The 17,887-nt window shown below is 38.1% G+C and overlaps 1 protein-coding gene and 7 non-coding genes across 8 annotated transcripts; all 8 read left to right on the top strand.

Annotated features, from left to right (window-relative positions):
* The first annotated feature begins 568 nt into the window (after positions 1 to 568).
* On the top strand, positions 569 to 642 carry TRNAT-UGU (transfer RNA threonine (anticodon UGU)). Its single transcript has one exon. It is a non-coding gene; the product is annotated as a tRNA-Thr (tRNA).
* A 2,331-nt stretch (positions 643 to 2,973) lies between these two features.
* Positions 2,974 to 3,047, top strand: TRNAT-UGU (transfer RNA threonine (anticodon UGU)). Its single transcript has one exon. It is a non-coding gene; the product is annotated as a tRNA-Thr (tRNA).
* A 3,867-nt stretch (positions 3,048 to 6,914) lies between these two features.
* TRNAT-UGU (transfer RNA threonine (anticodon UGU)) lies at positions 6,915 to 6,988 on the top strand. The gene has a single exon. It is a non-coding gene; the product is annotated as a tRNA-Thr (tRNA).
* A 728-nt stretch (positions 6,989 to 7,716) lies between these two features.
* Positions 7,717 to 7,790, top strand: TRNAT-UGU (transfer RNA threonine (anticodon UGU)). The gene has a single exon. It is a non-coding gene; the product is annotated as a tRNA-Thr (tRNA).
* Positions 7,791 to 10,413: 2,623 nt separating this feature from the next.
* Positions 10,414 to 10,487, top strand: TRNAT-UGU (transfer RNA threonine (anticodon UGU)). The gene has a single exon. It is a non-coding gene; the product is annotated as a tRNA-Thr (tRNA).
* Positions 10,488 to 11,215: 728 nt separating this feature from the next.
* Positions 11,216 to 11,289, top strand: TRNAT-UGU (transfer RNA threonine (anticodon UGU)). The gene has a single exon. It is a non-coding gene; the product is annotated as a tRNA-Thr (tRNA).
* Positions 11,290 to 13,116: 1,827 nt separating this feature from the next.
* Positions 13,117 to 13,190, top strand: TRNAT-UGU (transfer RNA threonine (anticodon UGU)). Its single transcript has one exon. It is a non-coding gene; the product is annotated as a tRNA-Thr (tRNA).
* A 1,003-nt stretch (positions 13,191 to 14,193) lies between these two features.
* Positions 14,194 to 16,690, top strand: LOC141067694 (uncharacterized). Its single transcript, XM_073558089.1, has 2 exons — positions 14,194 to 14,288; positions 14,782 to 16,690. The coding sequence occupies exon 2, from the start codon at positions 14,794 to 14,796 to the stop codon at positions 15,865 to 15,867; it is 1,074 nt and encodes a 357-aa protein (XP_073414190.1). The 5' UTR covers positions 14,194 to 14,288; positions 14,782 to 14,793; the 3' UTR covers positions 15,868 to 16,690.
* The last annotated feature ends 1,197 nt before the right edge of the window (positions 16,691 to 17,887 follow it).

Here is a 17,887-nt window from a genome sequence, read left to right as displayed (position 1 = left end):
GTTTTACCTGTGTGCAAACTCAAACTTGCCATTGTTCCAGCCCTACTGATAGTGCAATTGTGAGATTAAGAATCTCATCTAAATGCTGAAAAGGAAGTAAGATTGCTTCAAGCTTGACAACTTAACCAATGGATTTTATTTTGAAATACCTCCACTTTCCACACCTGACTCTCTAAGCAGTCTTTCCAATATATCACATCTTTTTGTGATGTAGACAAGTTGGTCAAAGAGCCTGTTTAGTAAACAGAATATCTTGATTTCGAATGTCAGCAGTGCTTTCCTTTCTTCATGTCAGTTTGGGGCTGTTAGCCGAAAAAGAGGACTTTCACTTTTGTTTGACATCAAACATGTCTTTCCCAAAGCACTAATAAAGTGTAATTGAGAGAAAAAAACTTTCTGCTTTTGAAATGCTCTAAAAGGAATCAGATGAAATAACTTTCTTTAGATAATATAGGATGGGCTCAAGCATTACAAATTAAAACCAGTGGAATTACACATTAGACGCTACAAATTTTCATAGCAGTTTTCGGAAAAAGCAGAATAATAAATATTCACCTATGGAACATGTGGTGCTGTGGCTTAGTTGGTTAAAGCGCCTGTCTTGTAAACAGGAGATCCTGAGTTCAACTCTCAGCAGTACCTTGTTTTCATCTTCTCAAGAATAAGCTTCCTATCTTAAAGCAGGTGTGTTTTACCTGTGTGCAAACTCAAATTTGCCATTGTTCCAGCCCTACTGATAGTGCAATTGTGAGATTAAGAATCTCATCTAAATGCTGAAATGGAAGTAAGATTGCTTCAAGCTTGACAACTTAACCAATGCATTTTATTTTGAAATGCCTCCACTTTCCGCACCTGACTCTCTAAGCAGTCTTTCCAATATATCACATCTTTTTGTGATGTAGACAAGTTGGTCAAAGAGCCTGTTTAGTAAACAGAAAATCTTGATTTCAAATGTCAGCAGTGCTTTCCTTTCTTCATGTCAGTTTGGGGCTGTTAGCCGAAAAAGAGGACTTTCACTTTTGTTTGACATCAAACATGTCTTTCCCAAAGCACTAATAAAGTGTAATTGAGAGAAAAAAACTTTCTGCTTTTGAAATGCTCTAAAAGGAATTAGATGAAATAAGTTTCTTTAGAGAATATAGGATGGCTTCAAGCATTACAAATTAAAACCAGTGGAATTTGAGTAAAAAAAAAATTTTGCTTTTGAAATGCTCTAAAAGGAATCAGATGAAATAACTTTCTTTAGAGAATATAGGATGGGCTCAACCATTACAAATTAAAACTAGTGGAATTACACATTAGATGCTACAAATTTTCATAGCAGTTTTCGGAAAAAGCAGAATAATAAATATTCACCTACGGAACATGTGGTGCTGTGGCTTAGTTGGTTAAAGTCCCTGTCTTGTAAACAGGAGATCCTGAGTTCAACTCTCAGCAGTACCTTGTTTTCATCTTCTCAAGAATAAGCTTCCTATCTTAAAGCAGGTGTGTTTTACCTGTGTGCAAACTCAAATTTGCCATTGTTCCAGCCGTACTCATAGTGCAATTGTGAGATTAAGAATCTCATCTAAATGCTGAAAAGGAAGTAAGATTGCTTCAAGCTTGACAACTTAACCAATGGATTTTATTTTGAAATGCCTCCACTTTCCGCACCTGACTCTCTAAGCAGTCTTTCCAATATATCACATCTTTTTGTGATGTAGACAAGTTGGTCAAAGAGCCTGTTTAGTAAACAGAAAATCTTGATTTCGAATGTCAGCAGTGCTTTCCTTTCTTCATGTCAGTTTGGGGCTGTTAGCCGAAAAAGAGGACTTTCACTTTTGTTTGACATCAAACATGTCTTTCCCAAAGCACTAATAAAGTGTAATTGAGAGAAAAAAACTTTCTGCTTTTGAAATGCTCTAAAAGGAATTAGATGAAATAAGTTTCTTTAGAGAATATAGGATGGCTTCAAGCATTACAAATTAAAACCAGTGGAATTTGAGTAAAAAAAAAAATTTTGCTTTTGAAATGCTCTAAAAGGAATCAGATGAAATAACTTTCTTTAGAGAATATAGGATGGGCTCAAGCATTACAAATTAAAACCAGTGGAATTACACATTAGATGCTACAAATTTTCATAGCAGTTTTTGGAAAAAGCAGAATAATAAATATTCACCAACTGAACATGTGGTGCTGTGGCTTAGTTGTTTAAAGCACCTGTCTTGTAAACAGGAGATCCTGAGTTCAACTCTCAGCAGTACCTTGTTTTCATGTTCTCAAGAATAAGCTTCCTATCTTAAAGCAGGTGTGTTTTACCTGTGTGCAAACTCAAATTTGCCATTGTTCCAGCCCTACTGATAGTGCAATTGTGAGATTAAGAATCTCATCTAAATGCTGAAAAGGAAGTAAGATTGCTTCAAGCTTGACAACTTAACCAATGGATTTTATTTTGAAATACCTCCACTTTCCACACCTGACTCTCTAAGCAGTCTTTCCAATATATCACATCTTTTTGTGATGTAGACAAGTTGGTCAAAGAGCCTGTTTAGTAAACAGAATATCTTGATTTCGAATGTCAGCAGTGCTTTCCTTTCTTCATGTCAGTTTGGGGCTGTTAGCCGAAAAAGAGGACTTTCACTTTTGTTTGACATCAAACATGTCTTTCCCAAAGCACTAATAAAGTGTAATTGAGAGAAAAAAACTTTCTGCTTTTGAAATGCTCTAAAAGGAATTAGATGAAATAAGTTTCTTTAGAGAATATAGGATGGCTTCAAGCATTACAAATTAAAACCAGTGGAATTTGAGTAAAAAAAAAAATTTTGCTTTTGAAATGCTCTAAAAGGAATCAGATGACATAACTTTCTTTAGAGAATATAGGATGGGCTCAAGCATTACAAATTAAAACCAGTGGAATTACACATTAGATGCTACAAATTTTCATAGCAGTTTTCGGAAAAAGCAGAATAATAAATATTCACCTATGGAACATGTGGTGCTGTGGCTTAGTTGGTTAAAGCGCCTGTCTTGTAAACAGGAGATCCTGAGTTCAACTCTCAGCAGTACCTTGTTTTCATCTTCTCAAGAATAAGCTTCCTATCTTAAAGCAGGTGTGTTTTACCTGTGTGCAAACTCAAATTTGCCATTGTTCCAGCCCTACTGATAGTGCAATTGTGAGATTAAGAATCTCATCTAAATGCTGAAAAGGAAGTAAGATTGCTTCAAGCTTGACAACTTAACCAATGGATTTTATTTTGAAATGCCTCCACTTTCCGCACCTGACTCTCTAAGCAGTCTTTCCAATATATCACATCTTTTTGTGATGTAGACAAGTTGGTCAAAGAGCCTGTTTAGTAAACAGAAAATCTTGATTTCGAATGTCAGCAGTGCTTTCCTTTCTTCATGTCAGTTTGGGGCTGTTAGCCGAAAAAGAGGACTTTCACTTTTGTTTGACATCAAACATGTCTTTCCCAAAGCACTAATAAAGTGTAATTGAGAGAAAAAAACTTTATGCTTTTGAAATGCTCTAAAAGGAATTAGATTAAATAAGTTTCTTTAGAGAATATAGGATGGCTTCAAGCATTACAAATTAAAACCAGTGGAATTTGAGTAAAAAAAAAAATTTTGCTTTTGAAATGCTCTAAAAGGAATCATAGAATCATAGAATCATAGAATCGTAGAGTTGGAAGGGACCTCCTGGGCCATCTGGTCCAACCCCCTGCTCAAAGCAGGATTCGCTAAATCATCCCAGTCAGATGTCTGTCCTGCCTCTGTTTGAAGACTTCCATTGAAGGAGAACTCACCACTTCTCGTGGCAGCCTGTTCCACTCATTGATCACTCTAACTGTCAAAAAGTTTTTTCTAATATCTAATCTGTGTCTCTTCCCATTCAGTTTCATCCCATTGCTTCTAGTCTTTCCTTGTGCAAATGAGAATAAAGTTGATCCTTCTACAATGTGACAGCCCTTTAGATATTTGTAGACAGCTATTAAGTCTCCTCTCAGTCTTCTCTTTTGCAAACTAAACATTCCCAAATCCTGCAACCTTTCCTCATAAGACAGGGTTTGCAGACCGGTCACCATTCTGGTCGCTCTTTTCTGAACTTGCTCCAGTTTGTTGATGTCTTTTTTAAAATGTGGTGCCCAAAACTGGACACAATATTCCAGATGAGGTCTGACCAAAGAGGAGTAGAGGGAAATAATGACTTCACGTGATCTAGACTGTATGCTTCTGTTAATACATCCTAGAATTGCATTTGCCTTTTTTGCTGCTGCATCACACTGTTGACTCATATTCAGTCTGTGATCTATTAGTATACCCAAGTCTTTTTCACATGTGCTGTCACTTAGCCCTATTCCTCCCATTCTATATATGCTTTTTTCATTTTTATTGCCCAGATGTAGTACTTTGCATTTCTCCCTGTTAAAAACCATTCTGTTAGTTGCTGCCCACTTCTCCAGTTTATTTAAATCTTTTTGAATCCTCTCTCTCTCTTCTCTAGTATTAGCTATCCCTCCTAGCTTTGTGTCATCAGCAAATTTAATCAGTTTACCCTCAATTCCTTCATCTAAATCGTTGATAAAGATGTTGAACAATACAGGGCCCAGGACAGAGCCCTGTGGTACCCCACTTGAGACATTCTTCCAACTGGATGTGCAGCCATTTACGACCACTCTTTGGGTCCGATCACTAAGCCAGTTATGAATCCACCTAACAGTTGCCTTGTCCATTCCATACTTAGTCATTTTTTCAATAAGGATTGTATGAGAGACTTTGTCAAATGCTTTGCTGAAGTCAAGATATACTATATCTACAGCATTTCCTTGATCCACCCAATCAGTGATACCGTCATAGAAGGAAATTAAGTTAGTCTGACATGACTTATTAGTTACAAACCCATGCTGACTCTGTTTAATCACTTCATTCTTATCCAGGTATTGACATACATGTTGTTTAATAATTTGTTCAAAGATCTTTCCTGGTATAGAAGTTAGACTCACCGGCCTATAGTTGCCTGGGTCCACCTTCTTCCCCTTTTTGAAGATAGGAACAACATTTGCTCTTCTCCAGTCTTCTGGCACTTCTCCTGTTCTCCAAGAATTTTCAAAGATTATGGAGAGGGGTTCAAAAATTTCTTCTGCTATCTCCTTCAGTACTCTGGGGTGTAATTCATCTGGACCTGGAGACTTGAATTCATTTAGGTTAGCTAAGTGTTTCCTCACTATCTTTCTGTTTATAGATATCCTGGATTCTTCTATTCCCTTAATAGGACAGTGAATAACAGTTGATGTTGCATTTCCTTTCTGAGAGAAAACAGATGCAAAATAGGAATTTAAAAGTTCAGCCTTCTCAACATCCTGTCTTACCATTTCATCATTTTCATCCTGTAAAAATCCTATAGCATCTTTGACTTTTCTTTTACTTTTGACATATCCCCAAAATCCTTTATTATTGCTTTTGACATCTCTTGCAAGCCTCAGTTCATTTTCAGCTTTAGATAATCTGATTTGTGCCCTGCAGGTTCTGCAGACAGCATTATATTCTTCTTTAGATATGCCTCCCTCTTTCCATTTTATAAACATTTTTTTCTTCCTTTTTAGCATGTGCTTAAGTTCTGTGTTCATCCATCCTGGTTTCCTTAAATGCTTCCTATTCTTCCCTCTTTTCGGAATTGTTAACAACTGTGCTTTGAGAATTTCATTTTTCAAGATTTCCCATCCTTCCTGGACATTTTTGTCTTTAAGGATATCCAGCCATTGGATCCCTCCAATTCTCTTTCGGAATCCCTTAAAATCTGCCTTTCTGAAATCTAACCTTGACGTCTGAGTCTTCACAGGTCTTCCACCTCTAGTTATCCAAAATTCTAAAATAGCATGGTCGCTACCTCCTAGGGTCCCAGCCACTTTTACCTCCTCAACCATTTCCTCCCTGTTTATAAGGATTAGATCCAAGGTAGCAGTTCCCCTTGTTTTCTCCCCTACCTTTTGGAAGATAAAGTTGTCAGCAAGAGAGGATAAGAATTTCCTTGACCTGTTAGTTTTGCCTGAGAGAGATTCCCAACAAATGTCTGGATAGTTGAAATCTCCCATGACAACTATGTCATATTTTTTGGAGAACTTGGCCATCTGATGCATAAAGAGTTCATCTATATCTTCGGCTTGCACAGGCGGCCTGTAGTAAATGCCTACAATGGTGTCCTTTCCATTGTTCTGTCCTTGTATTCTTACCCAAACAGTTTCCACAGAACTCCCAGTCTCTGAAGCTTCAATCTCTGTGCAGAGATACGCGTTTCGAACATACAATGCGACACCCCCTCCTCGTTTATCAAGTCTGTTTCTTGCAAATAAGTTGTATCCTTCTAGTCTTGTATTCCAATCATGTGTATTGTCCCACCAAGTTTCAGTGATTCCAATGACATCATATTTCTTTTCCTGTGTTAGTAGTTCCAATTCTCCTTGTTTGTTGCCCATGCTTTGTGCATTAGTATAGAAACATTTTAGTTTGTGATTGGTTTCTCTTTCTCCAATATTTTTATTAATTAGATTCTTTCGTCTTTGTTCTTCCTTTCCACTTCTAATAGCAGAGTTCTCAATAGCATTTGTCAGGTGTATGGCTTTTTCTGGTCTTTTGCTTCCCTTCCCATGTTGTTCTAGTTTAAAGCTCTCCTTACAAGTGTAGCAAGGCGACTTCCAAATACATGCTTTCCAGTCTTCGTAAGGTGCACCCCATCTCTAGCAAGTAGTCCATCGTATAAGTAGTTCACTCCGTGATCCAGAAATCCAAATCGTTGCTGATGACATAACTTTCTTTAGAGAATATAGGATGGGCTCAAGCATTACAAATTAAAACCAGTGGAATTACACATTAGATGCTACAAATTTTCATAGCAGTTTTCGGAAAAAGCAGAATAATAAATATTCACCTATGGAACATGTGGTGCTGTGGCTTAGTTGGTTAAAGCGCCTGTCTTGTAAACAGGAGATCCTGAGTTCAACTCTCAGCAGTACCTTGTTTTCATCTTCTCAAGAATAAGCTTCCTATCTTAAAGCAGGTGTGTTTTACCTGTGTGCAAACTCAAATTTGCCATTGTTCCAGCCCTACTGATAGTGCAATTGTGAGATTAAGAATCTCATCTAAATGCTGAAAAGGAAGTAAGATTGCTTCAAGCTTGACAACTTAACCAATGGATTTTATTTTGAAATGCCTCCACTTTCCGCACCTGACTCTCTAAGCAGTCTTTCCAATATATCACATCTTTTTGTGATGTAGACAAGTTGGTCAAAGAGCCTGTTTAGTAAACAGAAAATCTTGATTTCGAATGTCAGCAGTGCTTTCCTTTCTTCATGTCAGTTTGGGGCTGTTAGCCGAAAAAGAGGACTTTCACTTTTGTTTGACATCAAACATGTCTTTCCCAAAGCACTAATAAAGTGTAATTGAGAGAAAAAAACTTTATGCTTTTGAAATGCTCTAAAAGGAATTAGATTAAATAAGTTTCTTTAGAGAATATAGGATGGCTTCAAGCATTACAAATTAAAACCAGTGGAATTTGAGTAAAAAAAAAAATTTTGCTTTTGAAATGCTCTAAAAGGAATCAGATGACATAACTTTCTTTAGAGAATATAGGATGGGCTCAAGCATTACAAATTAAAACCAGTGGAATTACACATTAGATGCTACAAATTTTCATAGCAGTTTTCGGAAAAAGCAGAATAATAAATATTCACCTATGGAACATGTGGTGCTGTGGCTTAGTTGGTTAAAGCGCCTGTCTTGTAAACAGGAGATCCTGAGTTCAACTCTCAGCAGTACCTTGTTTTCATCTTCTCAAGAATAAGCTTCCTATCTTAAAGCAGGTGTGTTTTACCTGTGTGCAAACTCAAATTTGCCATTGTTCCAGCCCTACTGATAGTGCAATTGTGAGATTAAGAATCTCATCTAAATGCTGAAAAGGAAGTAAGATTGCTTCAAGCTTGACAACTTAACCAATGGATTTTATTTTGAAATGCCTCCACTTTCCGCACCTGACTCTCTAAGCAGTCTTTCCAATATATCACATCTTTTTGTGATGTAGACAAGTTGGTCAAAGAGCCTGTTTAGTAAACAGAAAATCTTGATTTCGAATGTCAGCAGTGCTTTCCTTTCTTCATGTCAGTTTGGGGCTGTTAGCCGAAAAAGAGGACTTTCACTTTTGTTTGACATCAAACATGTCTTTCCCAAAGCACTAATAAAGTGTAATTGAGAGAAAAAAACTTTCTGCTTTTGAAATGCTCTAAAAGGAATTAGATTAAATAAGTTTCTTTAGAGAATAAAGGATGGCTTCAAGCATTACAAATTAAAACCAGTGGAATTTGAGTAAAAAAAAAAATTTTGCTTTTGAAATACTCTAAAAGGAATCAGATGACATAACTTTCTTTAGAGAATATAGGATGGGCTCAAGCATTACAAATTAAAACCAGTGGAATTACACATTAGATGCTACAAATTTTCATAGCAGTTTTCGGAAAAAGCAGAATAATAAATATTCACCTATGGAACATGTGGTGCTGTGGCTTAGTTGGTTAAAACGCCTGTCTTGTAAACTGGAGATCCTGAGTTCAACTCTCAGCAGTACCTTGTTTTTGTCTTCTCAAGAATAAGCTTCCTATCTTAAAGCAGGTGTTTTACCTGTGTGCAAACTCAAATTTGCCATTGTTCCAGCCCTACTGATAGTGCAATTGTGAGATTAAGAATCTCATCTAAATGCTGAAAAGGAAGTAAGATTGCTTCAAGCTTGACAACTTAACCAACTTAACCAAGATGCTACATCTTCTCAAGAATAAGCTTCCTATCTTAAAGCAGGTGTGTTTTACCTGTGTGCAAACTCAAATTTGCCATTGTTCCAGCCCTACTGAGAGTGCAATTGTGAGATTAAGAATCTCATCTAAATGCTGAAAAGGAAGTAAGATTGCTTCAAGCTTGACAACCAATGGATTTTATTTTGAAATGCCTCCACTTTCCGCACCTGACTCTCTAAGCAGTCTTTCCAATATATCACATCTTTTTGTGATGTAGACAAGTTGGTCAAAGAGCCTGTTTAGTAAACAGAAAATCTTGATTTCGAATGTCAGCAGTGCTTTCCTTTCTTCATGTCAGTTTGGGGCTGTTAGCCGAAAAAGAGGACTTTCACTTTTGTTTGACATCAAACATGTCTTTCCCAAAGCACTAATAAAGTGTAATTGAGAGAAAAAAAACTTTCTGCTTTTGAAATGCTCTAAAAGGAATTAGATGAAATAAGTTTCTTTAGAGAATATAGGATGGCTTCAAGCATTACAAATTAAAACCAGTGGAATTTGAGTAAAAAAAAAAATTTTGCTTATGAAATGCTCTAAAAGGAATTAGATTAAATAAGTTTCTTTAGAGAATATAGGATGGCTTCAATCATTACAAATTAAAACCAGTGGAATTTGAGTAAAAAAAAAAATTTTGCTTTTGAAATGCTCTAAAATGAATCAGATGAAATAACTTTCTTTAGAGAATATAGGATGGGCTCAAGCATTACAAATTAAAACCAGTGGAAATACACATTAGATGCTACAAATTTTCATAGCAGTTTTTGGAAAAAGCAGAATAATAAATATTCACCAACGGAACATGTGGTGCTGTGGCTTAGTTGGTTAAAGCGCCTGTCTTGTAAACAGGAGATCCTGAGTTCAACTCAGCAGTACCTTGTTTTCATCTTCTCAAGAATAAGCTTCCTATCTTAAAGCAGCTGTGTTTTACCTGTGTGCAAACTCAAATTTGCCATTGTTCCAGCCCTACTGATAGTGCAATTGTGAGATTAAGAATCTCATCTAAATGCTGAAAAGGAAGTAAGATTGCTTCAAGCTTGACAACTTAACCAATGGATTTTATTTTGAAATCCCTCCACTTTCCGCACCTGACTCTCTAAGCAGTCTTTCCAATATATCACATCTTTTTGTGATGTAGACAAGTTGGTCAAAGAGCCTGTTTAGTAAACAGAAAATCTTGATTTCGAATGTCAGCAGTGCTTTCCTTTCTTCATGTCAGTTTGGGGCTGTTAGCCGAAAAAGAGGACTTTCACTTTTGTTTGACATCAAACATGTCTTTCCCAAAGCACTAATAAAGTGTAATTGAGAGAAAAAAACTTTCTGCTTTTGAAATGCTCTAAAAGGAATTAGATTAAATAAGTTTCTTTAGAGAATATAGGATGGCTTCAAGCATTACAAATTAAAACCAGTGGAATTTGAGTAAAAAGAAAAATTTTGCTTTTGAAATGCTCTAAAAGGAATCAGATGACATAACTTTCTTTAGAGAATATAGGATGGGCTCAAGCATTACAAATTAAAACCAGTGGAATTACACATTAGATGCTACAAATTTTCATAGCAGTTTTCGGAAAAAGCAGAATTATAAATATTCACCTATGGAACATGTGGTGCTGTGGCTTAGTTGGTTAAAGCGCCTGTCTTGTAAACAGGAGATCCTGAGTTCAACTCTCAGCAGTACCTTGTTTTCATCTTCTCAAGAATAAGCTTCCTATCCTAAAGCAGGTGTGTTTTACCTGTGTGCAAACTCAAATTTGCCATTGTTCCAGCCCTACTGATAGTGCAATTGTGAGATTAAGAATCTCATCTAAATGCTGAAAAGGAAGTAAGATTGCTTCAAGCTTGACAACTTAACCAATGGATTTTATTTTGAAATCCCTCCACTTTCCGCAACTGACTCTCTAAGCAGTCTTTCCAATATATCACATCTTTTTGTGATGTAGACAAGTTGGTCAAAGAGCCTGTTTAGTAAACAGAAAATCTTGATTTCGAATGTCAGCAGTGCTTTCCTTTCTTCATGTCAGTTTGGGGCTGTTAGCCGAAAAAGAGGACTTTCACTTTTGTTTGACATCAAACATGTCTTTCCCAAAGCACTAATAAAGTGTAATTGAGAGAAAAAAACTTTCTGCTTTTGAAATGCTCTAAAAGGAATTAGATTAAATAAGTTTCTTTAGAGAATATAGGATGGCTTCAAGCATTACAAATTAAAACCAGTGGAATTTGAGTAAAAAAAAAAATTTTGCTTTTGAAATGCTCTAAAAGGAATCAGATGACATAACTTTCTTTAGAGAATATAGGATGGGCTCAAGCATTACAAATTAAAACCAGTGGAATTACACATTAGATGCTACAAATTTTCATAGCAGTTTTCGGAAAAAGCAGAATAATAAATATTCACCTATGGAACATGTGGTGCTGTGGCTTAGTTGGTTAAAGCGCCTGTCTTGTAAACAGGAGATCCTGAGTTCAACTCTCAGCAGTACCTTGTTTTCATCTTCTCAAGAATAAGCTTCCTATCTTAAAGCAGGTGTGTTTTACCTGTGTGCAAACTCAAATTTGCCATTGTTCCAGCCCTACTGATAGTGCAATTGTGAGATTAAGAATCTCATCTAAATGCTGAAAAGGAAGTAAGATTGCTTCAAGCTTGACAACTTAACCAATGGATTTTATTTTGAAATGCCTCCACTTTCCGCACCTGACTCTCTAAGCAGTCTTTCCAATATATCACATCTTTTTGTGATGTAGACAAGTTGGTCAAAGAGCCTGTTTAGTAAACAGAAAATCTTGATTTCGAATGTCAGCAGTGCTTTCCTTTCTTCATGTCAGTTTGGGGCTGTTAGCCGAAAAAGAGGACTTTCACTTTTGTTTGACATCAAACATGTCTTTCCCAAAGCACTAATAAAGTGTAATTGAGAGAAAAAAACTTTCTGCTTTTGAAATGCTCTAAAAGGAATTAGATGAAATAAGTTTCTTTAGAGAATATAGGATGGCTTCAAGCATTACAAATTAAAACCAGTGGAATTTGAGTAAAAAAAAAAATTTTGCTTTTGAAATGCTCTAAAAGGAATCAGATGAAATAACTTTCTTTAGAGAATATAGGATGGGCTCAAGCATTACAAATTAAAACCAGTGGAATTACACATTAGATGCTACAAATTTTCATAGCAGTTTTTGGAAAAAGCAGAATAATAAATATTCACCAACGGAACATGTGGTGCTGTGGCTTAGTTGGTTAAAGCGCCTGTCTTGTAAACAGGAGATCCTGAGTTCAACTCACCAGTACCTTGTTTACATCTTCTCAATAATAAGCTTCCTATCTTAAAGCAGGTGTGTTTTACCTGTGTGCAAACTCAAATTTGCCATTGTTCCAGCCCTACTGATAGTGTAATTGTGAGATTAAGAATCTCATCTAAATGCTGAAAAGGAAGTAAGATTGCTTCAAGCTTGACAACCAATGGATTTTATTTTGAAATGCCTCCACTTTCCGCACCTGACTCTCTAAGCAGTCTTTCCAATATATCACATCTTTTTGTGATGTAGACAAGTTGGTCAAAGAGCCTGTTTAGTAAACAGAAAATCTTGATTTCAAATGTCAGCAGTGCTTTCCTTTCTTCATGTCAGTTTGGGGCTGTTAGCCGAAAAAGAGGACTTTCACTTTTGTTTGACATCAAACATGTCTTTCCCAAAGCACTAATAAAGTGTAATTGAGAGAAAAAAACTTTCTGCTTTTGAAATGCTCTAAAAGGAATTAGATGAAATAAGTTTCTTTAGAGAATATAGGATGGCTTCAAGCATTACAAATTAAAACCAGTGGAATTTGAGTAAAAAAAAAAATTTTGCTTTTGAAATGCTCTAAAAGGAATCAGATGAAATAACTTTCTTTAGAGAATATAGGATGGGCTCAAGCATTACAAATTAAAACCAGTGGAATTTGAGTAAAAAAAAAAATTTTGCTTTTGAAATGCTCTAAAAGGAATCAGATGAAATAACTTTCTTTAGAGAATATAGGATGGGCTCAAGCTTTACAAATTAAAACCAGTGGAATTACACATTAGATGCTACAAATTTTCATAGCAGTTTTCGGAAAAAGCAGAATAATAAATATTCACCTATGGAACATGTGGTGCTGTGGCTTAGTTGGTTAAAGCGCCTGTCTTGTAAACTGGAGATCCTGAGTTCAACTCTCAGCAGTACCTTGTTTTCATCTTCTCAAGAATAAGCTTCCTATCTTAAAGCAGGTGTGTTTTACCTGTGTGCAAACTCAAATTTTTCGGAAAAAGCAGAATAATAAATATTCACCTATGGAACATATGGTGCTGTGGCTTAGTTGGTTAAAGCGCCTGTCTTGTAAACAGGAGATCCTGAGTTCAACTCTCAGCAGTACCTTGTTTTCGTCTTCTCAAGAATAAGCTTCCTATCTTAAAGCAGGTATGTTTTACCTGTGTGCAAACTCAAATTTGCCATTGTTCCAGCCCTACTGATAGTGCAATTGTGAGATTAAGAATCTCATCTAAATGCTGAAAAGGAAGTAAGATTGCTTCAAGCTTGACAACTTAACCAATGGATTTTATTTTGAAATGCCTCCACTTTCCGCACCTGACTCTCCAAGCAGTCTTTCCAATATATCACATCTTTTTGTGATGTAGACAAGTTGGTCAAAGAGCCTGTTTAGTAAACAGAAAATCTTGATTTCGAATGTCAGCAGTGCTTTCCTTTCTTCATGTCAGTTTGGGGCTGTTAGCCGAAAAAGAGGACTTTCACTTTTGTTTGACATCAAACATGTCTTTCCCAAAGCACTAATAAAGTGTAATTGAGAGAAAAAAACTTTCTGCTTTTGAAATGCTCTAAAAGGAATTAGATGAAATAAGTTTCTTTAGAGAATATAGGATGGCTTCAAGCATTACAAATTAAAACCAGTGGAAAACGTTGGTGGAGCAAGAAGCAGGAAACCTGAGCTCCCGGACAAATACACCAAAAGGGGCTCTAATATCACCAGAGCCTTCTTTTTATACCATCCCCGCATTACAACCCAAACCAGGACCCCACTGGATCGCATAGACCCTGGGTGGCAAGTCACGTTCGGGATAAAGAAGGGATTCATCTAACTGAGGCCCTGCAGGCGGGAGATTGCCGGAGTGGCGGAAGGATATACTGCTAACAGCACCATCGCCTCGGGCAGAGGACTTCACCCCTGACCTAAGGCTGTCAGATAAGAGAGACCCCGGAGCTAACCCTCCCCTGCAAATAAGGTACCATTGCGAAACCCCCTGACCAGGACACATAAAATCGCTACTATTCTCATAGCTGGGGGACGGCTACAGAGAGTGTGTATCACGCCGCAGCATTGAAAATAGTCCCGTCAGGTTTGCAGAAGACACGCGGCCTGGGACCTAGAATAGACGTGCAGCGGCACGCTTCAGCCTCCTCCCCTCTCTGCAATCAGTGAGAGAGATCTGAGGGATTCAAGCGTCTCCGGGAGCTGAGGTAACACTGAAATAACAGAAGCAAGGTGACGGAGTGTCTTAAGCAGAGGGGTCTGATTCAGGGGACAGAGGACCAGGAGAGCATGGTCATTCTCCCTAACTCCATAGCAATAAAGGAGATAATCAATTAATCAAGTGGGGGCCTGAGACTGTCTGACCCGAGGGGTGCGAGGAGAGAAGGGAGTAATATAAGGAGCCTTAGATCTGTATTAAGCGCTCCCCCCCCACCAGTGCTGTCCCTACATCTTTCATCCCCCCCTTATTTGCTTTCTAATTAACCCATGTTATACCTAGCTGAATGGATATAAGAGAGGATTCTCTGGAAAACCAGCAGAAAGTGGTTATAGACTGCCATCTAGTGACCAGAGCCAGAACGACATCTCTTTCCATTGTTTATCACTTATAAGATTGGGCATAAAATGGAACATTAGCTAAATTCATAGCCAGCGAGAGGAATTCTAATCTTCAAACTGCTCTATTCTTCTCTGCTTTAGATAACTGCAAAAATGGGGAGATCCAGCGTAAAAACGCAAAAGAGCATGCCCAAACCTACAAAGTCCACTACGCAAACAGACATGGATGACTTTCTTAAAAAACAAACGGTTCCGTCAGATTCTCTTAAACCATCCAAGCTTCGTGATTTGACCTCATTAGGAGATTCAGATTCTGAACCGGAGAGTGACTCTGACACGGGCAGCACAGCGAGAGAGGCCTTAGTCACTCGTTCGTTCATCAAACGTATATTGTCTAAAGCTCTTGAGCCAATAGGACAAGAACTTGCAGAGATAAAACACGACCTAAAACTTCAAGGCCACAGACTTGAGACATTGGAAAATTCGCAAGTTGCCATGACGCAAAGTTCGAACGCTGTACTAGACTCTTTAAAAGTCCATGAACTCCAACTACATACAATTCACACGGTGCTAGAAGATCATGAGAACAGAGAACGTCGTAACAACATAAGAGTTAAAGGCCTTTCTGAAACGGTGGCCTTTGAGGCGTTATGGAAAGCAACACAAGAGATATTCAAAGAACTACTTAATGAATCAGATCCGCAGGAAATCGAACTGGTGAGAGTACACAGAGCATTGCGTCCGAGGCCTTCTCAAGGGGAAACTCCACGAGATGTGATCTGTCGCTTCCTCGATTATCGAGCAAAAGACTTAGTTCTTCGCAGAGCGCGGGAGGTGCAGGAGATCTCGTATGAAGGCTCACAAATTAAACTTTTCCAGGATTTATCGGCTAGCACTCTCAGGAAGCGGAGGATCTTGAAACCGTTCACTGAAGCATTGATAAAAAAAGGCGTCCGTTTTAGATGGTTGTTCCCGTTTGGAGTACATATCACAAATGGAGACAAAGGTATCTCAGCAAGAACATCACAAGACATCAAAGAGGCATGTGAGTCCTTGGGGATTGAGCTGGAGGCCTACCCGGACCTGGAGTCCTTCCATTCGGCGACCCTATTGCACCCGCTGCCAGATGACCCGGCGTGGCAGATAGCCCTGACGCCAAAATCACAAAGGCTGAAAAGGAAGCTGACAAAGACCTCGCTTCCTAAGGACTCCAGAGACAATACTTGATCTTTGGGTTAGACCCAGATTTTGCAGTTAAGTTTTCTTGGTGTCTACCCCAGTTGGGGTATTGAATGTGGTTGAAGCAAATCTGATGGGGTTGGCGTGCTTTTCCAAATATGGGTAAGCACTGCTGCCACATCTATCCAATAATTCGTTGTAAGGTTTCAACCTAGATTTAGTTACAGCCCAAACTGGGCATTCTCCTAGAATGGAGCATTTCATATTTCATATTTAGTTTATAAGGTTGATTGGAATTTTCCTCAAGCTGGCATTCTATGAAACAATGTCAGTAGGTAACTATGGTACGTTGGCATATTGGTCAATGATATTGTGCAACTTAATAACATGGATAATGTTAATATTGTGTTCTCCCCCTCTTTACCTTTTTGTTTTCTCTACCCTTTTCTTTCTTTCGTCTGGTCTACTTGTCCTAGACCCCCTCCCCACTCCTATAGGCACAAGGATTCGTCTCCGTCGTGAGCTGCAAGGATGCTGCTGTGTACAGAAACATGATGGATTCGGATAAGGTACACACATTCATCTCTTTTAACGCACATGGGCTGAACTCTCCAAACACTAGACGCCACACATTACAACTATTCAAAAAACAGCAGGCAGCAGTATTGCTTATTCAGGAAACGCACTTCAAACCGGATAAATTGCCCTCCTTTGAAAGCTCGATTTATGATAAATGGTTTCATGCGACAACCACCCAGTCCGGTTCCAGAGGAGTGTCAATAGCAGTGGCAAGGGGAGTGCCCTTCCAGCTAAGAGAAACTATGGCGGACCCTCAGGGTCGTTACATCTTTGTCAAAGGTCTACTAAACGGTGCCCTTGTAACCTTGTGCAGTTTATATGCACCAAATAAAAAACTATTGAGATGGGTACTCTCAACACTGAAAAAAATTGATGGCTTTAGAGAGGGTGCATTGATAGTGGGTGGGGACTTGAATGTTGCATTAGAGCCTTTGCTAGACACGACTAAACAGAAAAGTTCGCTCTCACCTAAAGATCTTTACAGAATAAAGTCACAATTGGGATCTCTACAATTGATTGACACATGGAGATATCTAAACCCCTCTGACCGAGACTACACCTTCTACTCCCACCCTCATAAATCTTACCACCGTTTAGACTATATTTTTATATCCAGTAAAATGCTTGCCAATATACAACAGGCGAAAATAATCCCGAATATTTATTCCGATCACTCTTCGGTTTTGTTAAAATTCTCATTATCTAAAGCCTTTCCCCGACATAGAGTATGGCGGCTCAATGAGTCAGTACTTGGAAGTACCGAGGTACAGACACGTATAAACAAAGTGCTTTCCCAATATTTTGAGCAAAATGCTTCACCAGAAATTTCCTCACAGATACTATGGGAAGCACATAAGTCAGTTGTCAGAGGGGAGTTGATATCTATCACTTCCTTTCTAAATAAACTGCAACAAAAAGAAATCCAGGATCTTTATGATAGTATATCACAGCTGGAGCTTACACATAAACATAAAATAGATCAACATAGCTTAGAGAAGCTGCAACAAAAAAGACAGCAACTTAAAGACATATTAAACTCGAGATCTGCTAAGCTCTATGCAACATGGAAAAACAGAATGTACGTCCATGGAGACAAAGCATCCAAATTAATGTTATCGCAACTAAGGAAGCGGCAGTCACGTACGCTGATTAACTCAATCAAGAATGAACAAGGGTTCAGCTCGCAAACTCCTGAGCACATGGAGCGGGCATTCCTTGACTACTATAAGAAATTATATAATCTTCGTCCGGAAGATAACGCCGATTCCGCACTTAAAAGAAGCATGGACACTAGGTCCTTCCTAAGCACTTTAGATCTGCCTGTCTTGTCTGATTCCCAAAAACAATATCTTACTAGACCTTTTTCACTGGGGGAGTTGCAGTCCGCCCTGTCAAAGTGCCCGAAGGGGAAAGCGCCCGGTCCAGATGGATTCTCAGCACTTTACTATAAATCCTTCTCTGGCCTCCTACTCCCACATTTATTGAACGT

The sequence above is a fragment of the Dendrobates tinctorius genome, unplaced genomic scaffold (genome assembly GCF_039654945.1).
Source record: "Dendrobates tinctorius isolate UK_male_01 unplaced genomic scaffold, ASM3965494v1 ptg000254l, whole genome shotgun sequence".
Lineage (NCBI taxonomy): Eukaryota > Metazoa > Chordata > Amphibia > Anura > Dendrobatidae > Dendrobates > Dendrobates tinctorius.
Note: the sequence above shows the minus strand (reverse complement) of the source record. Positions and strands in the feature narration are given on the sequence as shown.

Coding starts and splice junctions, on each gene's coding strand:
- LOC141067694 (XM_073558089.1), top strand. CDS start 14,794: ATGGGGAGATCCAGCGTAAAAACGCAAAAGAGCATGCCCAAACCTACA.